The 14348-nt window shown below is 68.7% G+C and overlaps 1 protein-coding gene across 2 annotated transcripts; it reads left to right on the top strand.

Annotated features, from left to right (window-relative positions):
- The first annotated feature begins 1328 nt into the window (after nt 1-1328).
- Nucleotides 1329-13626, top strand: MIDN (midnolin). 2 transcript variants are annotated; one of them, XM_064396143.1, is made up of 8 exons: nt 1329-1908; nt 3786-4011; nt 5006-5093; nt 5392-5454; nt 9903-10289; nt 10733-10865; nt 10972-11274; nt 12393-13626. In XM_064396143.1, the coding sequence occupies exons 2-8, from the start codon at nt 3794-3796 to the stop codon at nt 12653-12655; spliced, it is 1455 nt and encodes a 484-aa protein (XP_064252213.1). In that variant the 5' UTR covers nt 1329-1908; nt 3786-3793; the 3' UTR covers nt 12656-13626. The 2 variants fall into 2 exon arrangements, with proteins under 2 accessions (XP_064252213.1, XP_064252212.1); XM_064396142.1 differs by lacking the exon at nt 1329-1908 and having other exon boundaries at nt 3226-4011.
- Nucleotides 13627-14348: the final 722 nt, after the last annotated feature.

The following is a 14348-nucleotide window of genomic DNA, read 5'->3' as shown; positions in this document are numbered from 1 at the left end:
CGGGGTTTGGAGAACGCTCCCTCTGGAGACGCAGGAGCCTCGGATGCCGTGCAGCAATTATGCCCAAGTCTGCCTGTAATCTTTAACGATTTATTCCCAGGGCAACACAATAAACTAAACACACAAAATCCAGGCTGCTGGGAATCCTGGGATCTCCCAGCTTGTGTCTCTGGAGGCTCCAGATACCTTCAACCATACTGAAATGTGCACACACTTCCTAAAGCACCAGCTCCTGGAGTCATGGGATTGCCGGAGGAGATGGGCTTCCTCCCAGGAAGGAGATGGAGCCGTATGAGGAGGGTGGTGACTGGGAAAGGGGCTCTTCAGGGCCGCCAGGATGTGGGGAGATGCTCTGCCCTTGGTCCACGGCTGCTTTGCCATGAACCCAGAAGAACCCAAGCAGGCCACACTCCCAGCCATGGCCACAATGTCCCCTTGTCCCTCCCCACAGATCAGGGCTGGGAGCTGGCAGCAGACCCTGCTCCCTGCAGGAGTGGCTCTGGTGTGACACCTTGTCCCCAGCGTGGCCCCTCCTGGTGCACAAATCTGAGCTGCGGCAGGGCCAAACCAGCGCTGTCCCCTCTCCTCGCTGCTCCAGGGCCTCACCCCGCACAGCCAGCTGGGGATGTGGCCCCCCTAGGGGCGGCTTCGCAGGCCCGGGGCTCCGCAGCTCCCGGGGAGAACAATGGCGCATCCCTGCCCCGGCCCCTCTCCCAGGGACAACAATGGCAGGAGCCGGAGTCGGAGCCGCCTGAGCTCATCTCCCCCCCGAGAGCCTGGAGGGGGCTGGGGCGGGCGGGGGGCCGTGGGCTGTGCGACAAAGGCTCCCTCCCAGCCCGGCTCTCTGCCTTGCACCAGCGGCCTCGCTCCCACCCAGCCATCTGCACGCACCCCAGGGGACTCCGGCTGGGAGGGACGCAGCAGCGATTTTGGGGATTCAGAGAGTCCCCCCCCTCGGTTCCTGCAGCCTCACGGGTCAGGTCTCCCCACTGCCAGATCCCCTCCTCCGGCTGCTTTGTGTCTTGGTGTGCCAGGGCATTGTCTGCGAAGGAGAGACCCGGCAAGGCAGCCTGAGGTCACCAGCACCTCCCCAGCGCCCTCCCTGCGTGCCCGGGGCGGCCGCTGGCCCAGGAGGAAGCAGCCCCGGGTGCCACGGGGCATCCCACCCCGGAGCTGGTGCCCACCAGCCCGTTTGTCCCGTGCTTTAAAGCCGTGCAGGGCTAAGGCTGTGTCCCTGTTGGGAAGTGGGTGCTGGGCAGAGGGAATCCCTGGGGGAGGAATGGTCCAGCCTTGTCGTTAGACATCAGAGCGTCTCCACGGGCAGCAGGTTTGACGCTCGGCTCCTAAGGGGAGCTCAGCCCATCCCTTCCCTGCCCACGGGGTGACTTTGACCCACGGGGCGCGCAGAGCGGGAGAGGTGTCCGGTCTGTCCCCTCCCCACGCTCCGTGGAGGGCCTGGACCCGCGGCAGAGCCGGGACCCCGGCAGGGGCTGAGACCCCCCCGGTGGGCTGATTAAAGAACAGCGAGTCGGGATCCCGGGAGCGGGATCCGAAACGAGGGGTGGGGGCTGGCAGAGAACGGACACCGTGGGGCAAGGAGCGGGACCCCCGCGGGAGCAGGTGCGGGTACCGCCGGGGCAGGGGCCGTGGCCGTTGCCGGGGCCGTTGCCGGGGCCAGACCGGTCCCTGCCCCCGCCAGGCTCCACCCCGGGCGGTGCGGGATAAAACTTCGGGCACCTCCCCGGCAGCTCCGCGTCAGGGCTGCGCTCGGACCGGCTGCAGTGCTCGGGAGGTGACACCGCACCCTCCACCGCCTCCCCCCGGGACGTTTCTGGGGTCTCTCTCCCTCTTCCTGCCACCGGAGGCAGCTGAGCTCCCGCCGCGCCGGGATCCGCGGGGCCGTGCTCGGTGAGTAGAGCCGCGCCGGGCTGCCGGGGGCCCGGGTCGGGCTGCGGGGGGGATCCCGAACCGGGACCGCGATCTCTCGGTTGCTTTCCCCGGAACGGGAGGGGTGGCTCCACTTCCCCGGGGCTCCCGAGGGGACGCACGGCAGAGCCCCTCTCCGGTTGTTCGGGAGCTCTGCTCACCCTCAGAGACCCTCCGTGTCCTTGGTCACCTGGAGCTTTGCCCGCCTCGGGGGAACGGCGGCGGGATCGGTTCTCCTCGCCCCAGCTGTCGGAACCCCGGTGCTCCCGCCGCGTCCCGGGGAGCGGCTCCTCGCTCCCACGACCCGGGGTGGGGTGGGGGGGTCTCCTCGGGCACGGGCTCTCCATCCCGGTGGGCGAGCAGCGCCTCCGGGGCGCACCGCGGCCGGGCCCGGTCGCTCGGTGAGGACCACCCGGTGTCTCGGTAAGGGCTCCCGGCGCGCCGCCGGTGCGGCCCCCGCGGCCCCCCCCGGGCGCAGGAGGCGCAGCGGGGCCGGCAGAGGGCGCCCGCGCTTTGCTGACTCATAGCCCCCCCCCGGTTCGGGAGCCGGGACGGGGCCCCGGGGCTGCGGGGCGTCCGTTCCACTCCCCGGGAGCCGCCAGGCTTGCTGGGGCCTCAGGGGTGGAGGTTCCAGCTGCGGGACTGGGGTGGGGGGTAAGAGCGTGCCGGGGGGTACAGGGGGCTCAACCCCTCACCAGGACAGTTCCCCGTAGCTGTAACGGCGTCACCGGGAGGGTGACCGGGCGGGTGCGTGCGACCGGGCGGGTGTGACCGGCCGCGGGTGACTCTGCGTGTCCCCCCCTCCCTCCCCGCCCTTTCCGCCTCTGTGTCCCGGCGTCACTGGGCTCCGGGGGCTCCAGCTCCCGCCCGGCCCCGCGGGCAGTCACCTCCCGCCGCGGCCTCCTCCGGTGCGGGGGCCGCTCACCGCCCCCGCCGCGGCGCTCCGGGGCTGCCGCCCGCTTGTGTCCCGCGTCCACCCCTCCGTGGCGGCCGGGTCTCGCACACCAACCCCACCGGCTCCCGGGTGAGGGGCGGCGCTGGCGGACCCCCGAGCCCCCCGCTCCCCTTTGTTGTGCGCCGGGATTATGAATGGCTCCAGGCGCGGCGCGAGGGCGCGCGGGGGGGCGGGGCCGGGGCGGGGCCTCCGCGGCCGCGTGGGCGGGAGGAATCCGGCCGGACCGCCCCGCCCCGCCGGGGCCACGTGGGGAAGCAGCGCCCGCCTCCCATTGGCCGCCAGCGCGGATGTCTGGGCGCTCGGCGAGCCCCCATTGGGCCGCGGCCGCCGGAGGAGCCGGAGTGAATGAGGGCGAGGCCCCGCCCCGCGGGACGTTGCTACATTGTAACTTCCCTCCCCCCCGGTGCTCCCACGGCAGCGCGAGCGGCGGCCGGTTCGGCGGGTCCGGCCCAGAGAAGGGGGAGCGAGGCGGCCTCCCCGCCCCTCGCCGCGGCCTCGGGCCTCACCCCGCCCCCAGACACCCCGCACCGCGAGCGCAGAGCGGCGGCGAGGAGAAAGAAAGGAGGCGGCAGGCAGGAGCAGGCAGCGCCGCTTCCACCGCCCCCCCTTCCCGCGGCAGCCGCCGGAGCGGGGCGAGAACGGGAGATTTTCTATTTTTTTTTTTAATTATTTTTTTATATATACATATATATTTTATTTTCTCCGCCTGAGCTGCGGAGGGCACGGCCGGTGCAGCCCTGCTTGGGGACCCCGCTCCTCGCCGCCCCCCGCCTCCTCCCGGCCCCCGCCCGCGGCCTCAGCGCGTAGCCGGAGCTCCCGTGGGTCCCGCCGGGCGTGCGGCGGAGCGGGCCCGGCTCCCTCCTTTGTCCGATCCCCCCGACACCGAGCGCCGCTGCCCCCGCAGGTCGGCGGATGGACCCGCAGCCCGGCGCCAGGAGCTGCAGCCGCGGGGCTCCCGCCTGCGAGGTGGGGCCACCCGAGCCCCCCATGAACCTCTACATCCACACCACCACCGGCACCCGCTATGAGCTCTCGGTGCCCGCCGAGGAGACGGTGGAGGGGCTGAAGCGGCGGCTGTCCCAGCGCCTCAAGGTGCCCAAGGAGCGTCTGGCGCTGCTGCACAAAGAGAGGTACGGCACGGCACGGCTCGGCTCGGCACGGGGGGGGCTCGGCGCGGGGTCCCCAGCCCTCGGCAGCGGGGCTGGGCGCGGGGGCGGCCCCCTCGCACCGGGCTCGGCACCGCACAAAGGCTCCCGCCCCCTCCCCCTTCCCGGCCCCATTCCTGTGCGGGGCGGGGGGGGGGCAGCCCGGGGGGCCGCGGCGGGGGCGAGCGGGGGCCGGGCCGGAGGGAGGGAAGGAGGGAGGGGGGCTCCGGGGCGGAGGGAGGGAGGGAGGGGGGCGCCGGGCCGGGCCGGGAGCGCGGCCGCCGCCCCCTCGCCCGGCCCTGCCGGGGCTCCTTTGTGGGCGGCGGGGCCCGGCCGTGCCCCGGCCCTTTGTTCTGGGCTCAGCCCCGGCGGCGGCGCGGCCCGGCCCCCCCACCCCCGAGCCCCCAGCGCCGGGGGCGGCGGGGGAGCCTTTGTCTGCCGGGGGCCCGGGCCGAGGGGCTGCGCACCCCCCGCGTGGAGCGGGGCCCGCGTGGGGTCGGGCCGGGAGTAACTTGGAGAGTCTTTCCCGGATCAGGGAGGAACGGGGGGGGGACACGCGGGGACACCACATCCATCTGCCGGCAGCCGCGGGGTTGAGGGAGCCTGTTCCCAGTGCTGCCTCCCCCACCTACGCTGGTCCCAACTTCTCCCTAACCGCCCCCCACAGTGGGCAGGTTTCCTGTGCCACGAACCCTGTGCTCCCAGCCCCCTCCCCGCAGCTCAGCTCCTCTCTGGCCCCTCAGCCCTGCCCCGTGCCCAGGACAGGGGTGCCCCATACCCCGGAGGGCAGCTGAGTGGCGGGGTGCCAGGGTTCCCTCCTGCCTGGGAAGGCTGGGAATTCCTTGAGGGAGGGGTGCTTGGGGGGCTGTTGGTCCCCTGGGAGCAGCCAGACTTGCAGCTGGTGTCCCCCTCTCGTGTGTCCCCCCTGGGGGAGCTGCCCGACCTGCACTGACCCTGCTTTTGGCATCTCCTCCCACAGCCGCCTCAGCTCTGGCAAACTGCAGGACCTGGGGGTCGTGGAAGGCAGCAAGCTGACGCTGGTGCCCACCGTGGAGGCCGGCTTGATGGTGAGTGGCCTTTTCCTGCTGCTCCCTGCATCCCTCCCACTCGTCCCTGTCTATTATTAAAGCCCCGGGCAAGGATGAGGATGTGATGTGCTGGCAGCCCCGCGGCTCTGCTGCCCCAGCTCTTGCTGAGGAGGCAGCGCTGGGTTGGGCACGGCAGCAGGTTTAGTATTTCACTCCTTTCTCAGGGCTTGTGTAGAAATAGTGGAAGTGACATGTCATCCCTCCCTCCTGCTGCGGACGCCCCCTCCTTTGCTGCATTTGTAACGTTAATCCCCCCCCCTCCTCCTTTTTTTTCCAGTCCCAGGCGTCCAGGCCAGAACAGTCGGTGATGCAAGCTCTGGAAAGCTTAACTGAAACTCAGGTGAGGGGCTGGATGCCGGGGCAGGATGGAGACAAAGGCAGAGGGCGGGTGGGTGGGGGGAGGAAGGACAGCTGCGGCCTCGCTTTGCTTCCCCTCCCAAAAGCTTTGGCGTTGGTGCCTCGCTGAGGTTTCACCTCCAGCAGGGCTGGGAGTGCTGAGGGTGGTGCCCGGGGCGGGCACCGTCACCCAGAGCAGCGCCGGGCTCGGGGAGGTCCCACGCCGGCAGCCCAAACAAGCCGGGAGCCGGGGAGGTGAAGTGACTCAGCCAAGGTCACGCCGCAGGTTGGAGGCAGAGCTGGGCGGCTCAGGGCCCTGCCCGGGGGTGTGGGGCTGCAGCCCCCCCCAGTGCCCACCCTGGGGTGCAGGGATGGGCTGCCATCTGCCCCACAGCTGTGATGGATGTAAAGGAGGCTGGCAGGACCACGCTGGGGCTGCAGAGCCCGGCTTCCCCCCCAGCACCCACAGGGGTGTTCCCTTTCCTCGGAGCCGTCCTTGGGGGTGCAGATGGGCCGTGCTGGGGCGTTCTGACCCCTCCTTGTCCCCTGCTCGGTGGCCTTGTGCTGGGGGCCAAGTGGGCGGCGGTGGGGCCGCGGTTGGATTGCTGTGGAGTTTTGGAGGGGGCGGGGGGCTCCTCGCTGCTGGGGGGTCTCGGCTGCGGGGGGGAAGCGTTCCCAGGGTGGGAGAGCCGTGGGTGAGCCGTGGGTGCGCACGCAGCCGCCAGCTCCTGCCGCCAAGGTGGAATTTACCCCCAGCCGTGCAGGCCCCGCTCCTTTGTTTTCCGTCTCTGTTACTGCTGTGAAACTCTTTCCTTCCTTTTTTTCTGGCCCGTGCTGCAGCTTTGGTTTTTTGAAGGGTTGGGTTTTGGACAGTTTTTATAACCCGCCTGGCTGAATCCTGGGAAGGGGCTGAGCCCCGTGCGGTGCCAGGGCTCAGAGAAGGGGTGCTGGGGCACTGCTGTGCCCCCCCGGGGGGATGTGGCAAGGGCCAGGCTGCCCTGCCTGCAGGGACCCGCAGTGCCCTTGGCTGCCCGGGGTGACCTTGACTTTTGAGAGCTGCTTTAACCCCATGAGGGGGCTGGGGGGGTAAGCTTGGACTGGAGCCCTGGTGGATCCCCAGTGCCAGGCACTGCTGGGGTCCCACGGAGGGGTTGCAAGGTGCTGCCCACCCCAGCTGGGCTGCAGAGCTGCGGGAGGGGGCTGCTTCTGGCAGGTCGCAGTGCTCCTCCTGCCCTCGGGGCTGCAGACATTTCTGATGGGGCTGCGCAGCTCTGCTCTGCCGTGGGGCAGCGAGGTGGGGTGCACTGGGGAGCCAGGAGCCTGTGGAGCTCGGGGTGCCCCCCCAGCCCGAGCAGAGCGAGCAGAGGAGGGTGGGTGGGTGGGTGGGCTACGGTCTGGCAGCGGCTGCGGGAAGCGGCTCCGCACCTCCCTGCCCACCGCAGGTTCCTCCGGTTGGTGATTCAGGAAGCCAGGGCTGAGCAGGAGGAACCGCCAGCACCTGGGGGGCGGCGGGGGGGGGCAGGAAACCACTCCTCCCATTCATGCTTTGCTGGGCTCTGCCTGCGTCACGCAGCCTCCGGAGCACGGGCAGAGCTCAGCCGCTTCCTCTGGGGGTGGTAAGGGGGGGCCGGGGCGCTGCCACCCCCTCCCCAGCCTGTGGGGAAGTGACTGCCGGGCACGGGGGCTTCCTGGAAATGCTCCTGCACTTCCTTCCTCCCCGCACGGCTGCCCCCGCTTTCCAGGGATGGCAGGTCCCACCGCCGGCTCTTCCTTCCCCCATCCCTCTGCCCGGGAGCGCTGAGGGGGAGGAACAGAGGAGGGGGATGACACATCCTGCTCTTCCAGGGCTGGGGGAACGCGGCCAGGGGGCTCTGTCCCTCTGCCCCCCCCTTGGCACAGACAAAGCCCTGGGCACCAGCACAGCTGCCTGGATGGGGGGACCCAGCTGTGCCCAGCTGGAGACCCTGCAGGGGCTTGGGGGGGCATTTCCTGCTCCCCCTCCTCATCCTCGCCCTGGCCTTGCCTTTGCCATCTGGATCTCCTCGGACGCTTTCCTTGTGCCTGTTTGGGGGTGCTGCCCTCCCCACCGGGGCAGGGGCTCCTCGGGGGCTGCTCCCCCTCTCTGCCAGCCCGGAGCTGGGGGCCCGGGGGTGCGTGGGGCCGGGGTGACGCGGGGCCAGGCGTCGGAGCGAGGCGGGAATGCGGCGTTCTCTGAGTCATCGGCGCTTCTGAGAAGCAGCTGGGAGACACTTGCCCCATCCCCGCGGGCCCCGAGCCCGGCGCGGTGCAGCTGAGCCCCCCAGGGCTCGGCAGAGCCCCAGGGGGACCCCTGAGTGCGGGACTTTGGGGGGGGCTCAGCGGCTCCAGCCCCCTCGGCGAGGCCGTCCCGGCCCCCGCGGCGGAGCCGGCTGGGAGGGACGGGGTCCTCCCGGCGTGGGCGGCCGAGCGGGCGGCTGGGTGGGACGTGTTTGCATTGGAGCGGGCTGGTTTCGCCGGGGGGGGAGGCTGGCAGCGGCGTGGGGGCGGGTGCTGGGAGCCCCGGGGCTGGGGCGCCGCGGGGACCGGGACGGCTCCGCGCCAGGGCTCAGCCCCGGGGGTGCAGCGGGGAGGGGAGGGGGGGCGTGGGACCCCCGAGTGTGAGGATGGAGGGGCGTTCTTGGTGCTGCTGGGGAGTGTCGGCAGCGCGGGCCGGGTTGGGGTGCTCTGGTTTGTCCTGGCGCTGGCGAGGGGTCAGGCAGGGCAGGGGTGACTCAGAGGGAGCGGGAGGCGGCCGCGGGGCCGGGCTGACGTCAAGGGGCCCCGGGGAGGTGCACGGGGCTCCCCCGGGCACACCTGGGTGCAGAGCCCGGCCTGGGGAGGGCGGCAGGGCTGGGATGGGGCTGTGAAAGAGCCCAGAGGGAGCAGGACCCCTTCCCACGCTTTGGTGAATGGTGCTTGGGCCTGGTGTGTGAAATGCACCCCCTGCAGTGGCTCAGAGAGCAGCAGCAGGGCTGGGCTGGCCCCGCACCCCTGGGGGACTCCATGCAGGGACCACAGCTGGGATGGGACCAAGCAGTGAGGATGGGGATGCCAGCCTGGCGTTAGGCCATCCAGGCTGCTCTGGGAAGGGAAACTGAGGCAGGACGGGGTCTGGGGCGATGCTTTCCCACGTCCAGCAGCTCCGTGCGCGCACACGCGTGTGCACACGTGTGCCCATGTGCGTACCCGCCGTCCCCTGCCGCCCCCTTGCCCCGTAACCTCGGTGTCCAGAGCTGCAGCGTCTCCTTCCCGCCCACCCCTTCCTCTGCAGCCTCCGCCTGACACGCTCGGGGCTTTGCTGCTGGTATTTTTAAAGCTGCTTTTCCCACGGCTTCTCAGAACCGGCCTCCGCGGCAGCGGGGCGTGGGGGGGCCCGGGGGGGGCCCTGCTCTGCAGTGCTGGGGACAGGGGGTGCTGGGGACCCCTGGAGGGCTGCACCCCTAAAGTGCCACGGGATGTGGGTGGGTGATATCAGGAGCTGCATGCCCTGGAGTGGTGAGGGGGGTGCAGGGTGGAAGGGGGGGTGTTGTCCCCATTAACCCATCTGGGCTGGCAGGGGTGAGGGGCACAGCCCCCCTGCAGCACACGTGAGGCCGAGGGGGGGCTCACGGTGGCTCATGGCTGTCCCAGCCCCCCCTAGAACGTGGGGCAGAGCTTGGGGGGTCTCCCCTGTTGCCTGGCACAGCTGCCAAGTGATTTATGCGAGGCTGAGGGGTGTGAGCTGGGGGGTGGCAGGTGCTGGGCATTGGGGGGGCCCCCCACAGCTGCAGCCTGGGGAGGGTCAGGCCCTGGCTGTTGTCTCCACGCTGCAGCTGCTCCATCACCTGCCGGAGCTGGAGCCTCGGGGCCGGGCAGGGCCTGGCCCCCACCCCCAGCTGCCCTGAGGGGGGGAGCAGGGCAGGTGGGCTGCGCCAGCTGAGTCACAGTGGTGGGCCCGGCATGTCCTCACCTGCCCCCTCCCCTCCTCCCTGTGCCAGCAGGGGCACCCCCTCGAGCTGGGCAGGGGGCACACCCCTCCTGCTGGCCGGGGCAGCAGCGCTGGCCCTTGGCCGAGCGTGTGGCTCTGGGCAGTCCCTGCCCGTCCCTGCCCGCCGGGATCAGCGCCGGGGAGGGCGGCCAGGCGGGCACGGCCACTCAGTGCTGCGGAATAAAGGGCAGGAAGGGCAGAAGGAAGAACAATACCCCCCGGCACCATCAGCTGACGGAGCTGGCACCAGGCTGGGGTCGCGTGGGGACGGCAGCTGGGCTCATCTGCCAGCCTGGCAAGGGCTGCAGGAGGGGGTCACCCCTTCTCTGCCCCATGACCCATCCCTATGGCCAAAAGAAACCTGTAGGGGCAACCACCATCCCCTGCTCAGCACCAGGGGGACAACCACCACCCCAGTGCTGGTGCCACGGCTGATGAGGATCCCTTCTCTCTCTCTCTCTCCCCAGGTCAACGATTTCTTGTCGGGCCGGTCCCCGCTGACCCTGGCCCTGCGTGTGGGTGACCACATGATGTTCGTGCAGCTGCAGCTGGCGGCTCAGCAGAGCACCGGGCAGCTCCAGCACCGACACCTCATCGCCAGCCGCGGCGAGGCGGGGGCCGGCGCCAGCCCCCACTGCCGGACGCTGCACGGCGCCGGCGGCTCAGGCTTCGCCCGCATCCCCGTGGTGCCCTCGTGCCAGCAGAGCCCGGCCCCCAGCCCCACGCCCCCTGCGCCGGCCCCCCCCATGTACTGTAACGCCCCTCACGCCGCTCCTGTCACCGCCGGCATGTTCCGGTCACACGGGGCCAGCACGCAGACGGTGAACAGCAGCGTGGTCTCCTCCTGCTCGGAGGTGAGTCTGGGGGTGTTCTTGGGCTTTTGGGAAATGGGGGTGAAGCTGTGACTTTCCCAGATCCTTCCTCGGTTTCCTCATGTGTGGAAATGGGTTGTTCCCAGTCTGGTCTCCAGAATGTCCCCAGGTCCCAGGGAGGGGCTCAAGGACAGGGTGTAACCCAAGCTCTTACCCTGCCTGTCCTCACACCTTGCCTGTCCCCATGGGTGGGCAGGAGTGCTGCTGTTGCTTCCCTTTCCCCCTCGCACAGCACAGCAGGGTGGGGGCCCTGTTGGGACCCCCAGGGTGGATCCTTGCACGCCAGGAGAGCTGGGACTGGTGCCTGCTGCACCTCCCTGCCTGGGCTCTCCCGACCTGGCTTTTTGCGGGGCGGCAGGTCAGGAGCAGGGCTGTGTGCCCCACCAGACCCCTCCCTGAGGCTGATGATGTTTCTCCCCTCGCAGGTGGACTGTGGCTCCCGCAGCAGCAGCTCCCCGGGCAGCAGTCCGGCCCCCTCGGCCCGATCCCGCAAGCCCGGGGCGGTCATCGAGAGCTTTGTCAACCACGCGCCTGGGGTCTTCTCAGGGACCTTCTCCGGTACGCCCTGCTGAGCTGCTGGGGGCTCTGGGGGGATGTTGGGGCCAATGGGGCTCTGGATCTGGGGGGGCTGCTTGTCTCACACCCACCTCTTCCCCTCCTCCAGGCACTTTGCACCCCAACTGCCAGGACAGCAGCGGGCGGCCGCGGCGGGACATCGGCACCATCCTGCAGATCCTCAACGACCTCCTCAGCGCCACGAGACACTACCAGGGCATGCCCCAGTCCCTGACACAGCTCCGCTGCCAGACGCAGTTCTCCTCCTCCTCCTCCTCTTCCTCCTCCTCGCCGCCTGCCTCTCCAGACCTCGCCACCAAAACTACCTCAGAGCCGCTGCCGGCGGCCGCCGCCCCCTCCCTGCACCCCGTCGTCCAGTGCCAAAGCCAGATCCGGATGTGCAAGCCCAGTGGTGAGTCTGGCTGCCCCCGAGTGCAGAGGGGTTGGGGTTTGAGGTTGGTGCCTCTTGGGGGTCCCTGCTCCGTGGCTGGGATGAGCAGAGAGGGATTGGGAACTGGATGATTGACAGGTGTCAGTCGGGAAGGTCGCATGTTCAGGGACAATCAGCACCCCTGGGGGCTCAGGGAGGTCCCCCCACCCACCCTGCGTTGTCATCTCTGCCAAACCCTGTGGGGACAAAGCGTCCCTGTGTGGGTGGGGGTGTGGGGGAGTGGCAGGTGGCTGCGGTGTCCGTGCTGCCCCAGGAGCTCAGGGCCTGTCCCTGCTGTGTGGACAGAGGTTTTGGGGTCATGACTCTGGCTCCTTCTTTCCAAACCCATCTCCCCAGACTGGGGGTGAAGGTGGGCCTGGCTGGAGCATGGCAGTGGCTCCCCCAGCGTTTTTGGGTGCACACCTGTGAGCCCTGGGGCAGGAAGGTGTCGCAGGCACCCGTACCAGACCCCCTGTGATTTGCTTAGAGCAAAGAAGTGAAACCACCAGTGCTGGCTCAGCCCCCTCAGGGTTTGTTCTTCCTTCCCTCCTAGCCAGGGGTGGTCCAGGTCCCCACAGGGGGTGGCTCCATGCTGGCTCCAGCCCCTGCTGCTGTGACTGGGTCTTCCAGGGCCGCCCTCAGCTCTGTTCTGGGCCAAGAACCTTTCCCATCCATCCAGGGAGATAGAGGGGGTGTTGTGGTGGGAGCCCTGCACCCCAAAAAGGAGCTGTAGGCCTCTGGGGGTCAGCCTGGTGCTGTGGTGGGCACTCTGGGATAGCCAAGGGTCTGTGCCATGGGGGGCTCGGTGATCCCCCCAAAAGTGGGTTAGGCCATCCTCCATAACCACCTCACCCTTTTCCTTCTGGAGTGCCCCTGCTCTAGGGCTGTCCATGTGCCATTGGGGGCTCCCTGCTGGGCTGCATCCCCCCCCCAGCCATGCACGGATCAGGGAACCCCACCACGACCCATCCTTCTCCATTTCAGGGGACCCCCTGCCCGTTACAGGGATGTCCCCATGTCCGTGCCACTGGGGGCTGCCGTGTCCCCCCACAGCACTGCCCGGCAGCCCCCGTGACCCCCTCTCCCCTTTTCCCTTGCAGGGGACCGGCTGCGGCAGACGGAGAACCGGGCGACGCGCTGCAAGGTGGAGCGGCTGCAGCTGCTGCTGCAGCAGAAGCGGCTGCGGCGGAAGGCGCGGCGGGACGCCAGGGCCCCGTACCACTGGGTGCCCAACCGCAAGGCCGGCCGCACCAACAGCAACAGCAGCGTCTCCAGCGAGGGCAGCCTGGACCTGGACTTCGAGGACTCGGTCTGGAAGCCGGAGGTCAAGGCCGAGATGAAATCCGAGTTTGTCGTAGCATAGAGAGCCAGGGGACTGTGCCGGGGGGTCCCACTGGCCGGCCCCGCGTCGTGGGGCTCCTCGGGATTTGCCGTCTCCCGCCACCGGACGCGTTGGGCCGACCTGTGTGCTGGGGGAGCCCCCCATCCCCCTGCTCCGCTGGGTTTGGGGCGATGGGGAAGAGCAGCAGGAGCCGCCCCCTCCTCGCAGCCTCCCCAGCTCGGGGGTCTGGGGTGCATCGAAGCTGCTGCTTTGCTGTGAAGAGGGGCACAGCTCCGGCCCCACCTTGTGCCACCCCAGCCCGGTGCAGGCAGGAGGAGATGAAGTCTCTCTCGGAGGTGCTGGAGCCCCCCCCTCGATTTGGGGGCCGTTTGTTTTCCTTCCCTTCTATATGTAGCATTGCTCGGCTGTGGGGCTGGGCCCCCCCGGGGGGACACGTGTGCCTGGGCCCCACCGCCGCAGCCTGGGGAGGGGGGACGGGGGTGGGGGGGCTTTGTTTTTTGGGGGGTGTTAATTTTGTTTGGGGAGGGAGAAGCCCAGGCGCCTTCCCTCCGCGGCCGAGCCCAACTTCCGAGTCCCTGGACTCCTTCCCACCCACCGCTTGGGTGGTTGGATTTTTTTCTTTTTTAACTTAAAAAAAAAAAAAAGAAGAAAAAAAAAAGAAAAAAACCCCTGAATAAATAACCCCAAACTCGGTCCCGGCTGCAGGGCCGGTATTTATAGACATTAATGACCCGACTGAGCCAATACTGACATAGTCTTCATAGGCCGTAGGATCCTTTTTCTTGTCCGACTTGGATTTTTTTCCGTCAGGATCTGTGCAAATAGAGCCCCCACGTGATGTGTTTTTTGTCTGTAAAAGTCTTTTTTTTTTTTTTTTTTTTTTTGTGTGTGTGTTTTGGGGAAAGGGGGGCGGGGGGTGAAGAGCAAGGCTTTTTCGGTCTTTAATATTTTATTTTTTATTTTTGAAATAAATTTGGGCAGTCTGGATGCAATTGTGTCTGGTTTCGGTGTGGGGAGACAGGAGAGGAGGAAGGAGGGGAGTCCTGGCCCATCCTCCCTGGCAGGGGAACAGGGCTGGGGTCTCCTTGAGGTGTTTCCAGCACTCTCTGGGTGCCAGACCCCAACCTGTGGGTGCTCATCCAGCTCGGTGCTCCCAGTCTCGTCCCACTGGCCACTGCCCCGAGGAGCTGGGCCGGTTGCACCAGCCGGGCTGGCCATGAGTGCCAGCTCCCTGCCAGCTCCCACCCTCCCTCCTGCGTCATGGCGGGGTGGCTGCGGGCCGGGGCGGGGGGTTGGTGGCCATGAATGTGGCCGTGCCTCAGTTTCCCCGCCTGAACTTGCCCCGGGGAAGGTGATGGGGTGGGGTGGCCCTGGGGATGTGTGTCAGCACCATCTCACCCATGCTACCCTCTTCCTGCAGCCCCCAGCCTCCCTGGGAGGAAGCTGGGGGCTGGGGGTGTCACTTGCTGTGGGGGGACACAGTGGGCTGGGACGCCCCCGGAGCTGTGCTGTGACACCAATCCAGTGACCCTGTCACCTCCAGGTGACACCTGGGGCGGGGTGAATCCTGACTGGGTGCTGAGCTGTGGAGCTGTGATGTGGGGAGGGGGCAGGAGTGGCTGCCCATGTCCCCTCCGCCATGTCCCAGCCTTGTCCCCGCACCCCGGGGTTGGTGACAAAGAACAACCCAGAGCTCCATGGGACCCTCAGCATT

The sequence above is a fragment of the Passer domesticus genome, chromosome 21 (genome assembly GCF_036417665.1).
Source record: "Passer domesticus isolate bPasDom1 chromosome 21, bPasDom1.hap1, whole genome shotgun sequence".
Classification (NCBI taxonomy): Eukaryota; Metazoa; Chordata; class Aves; order Passeriformes; family Passeridae; genus Passer; species Passer domesticus.
The sequence above is the reverse complement of the archived record's forward strand: the minus strand, read 5'-3'. Positions and strand labels throughout refer to the sequence as shown.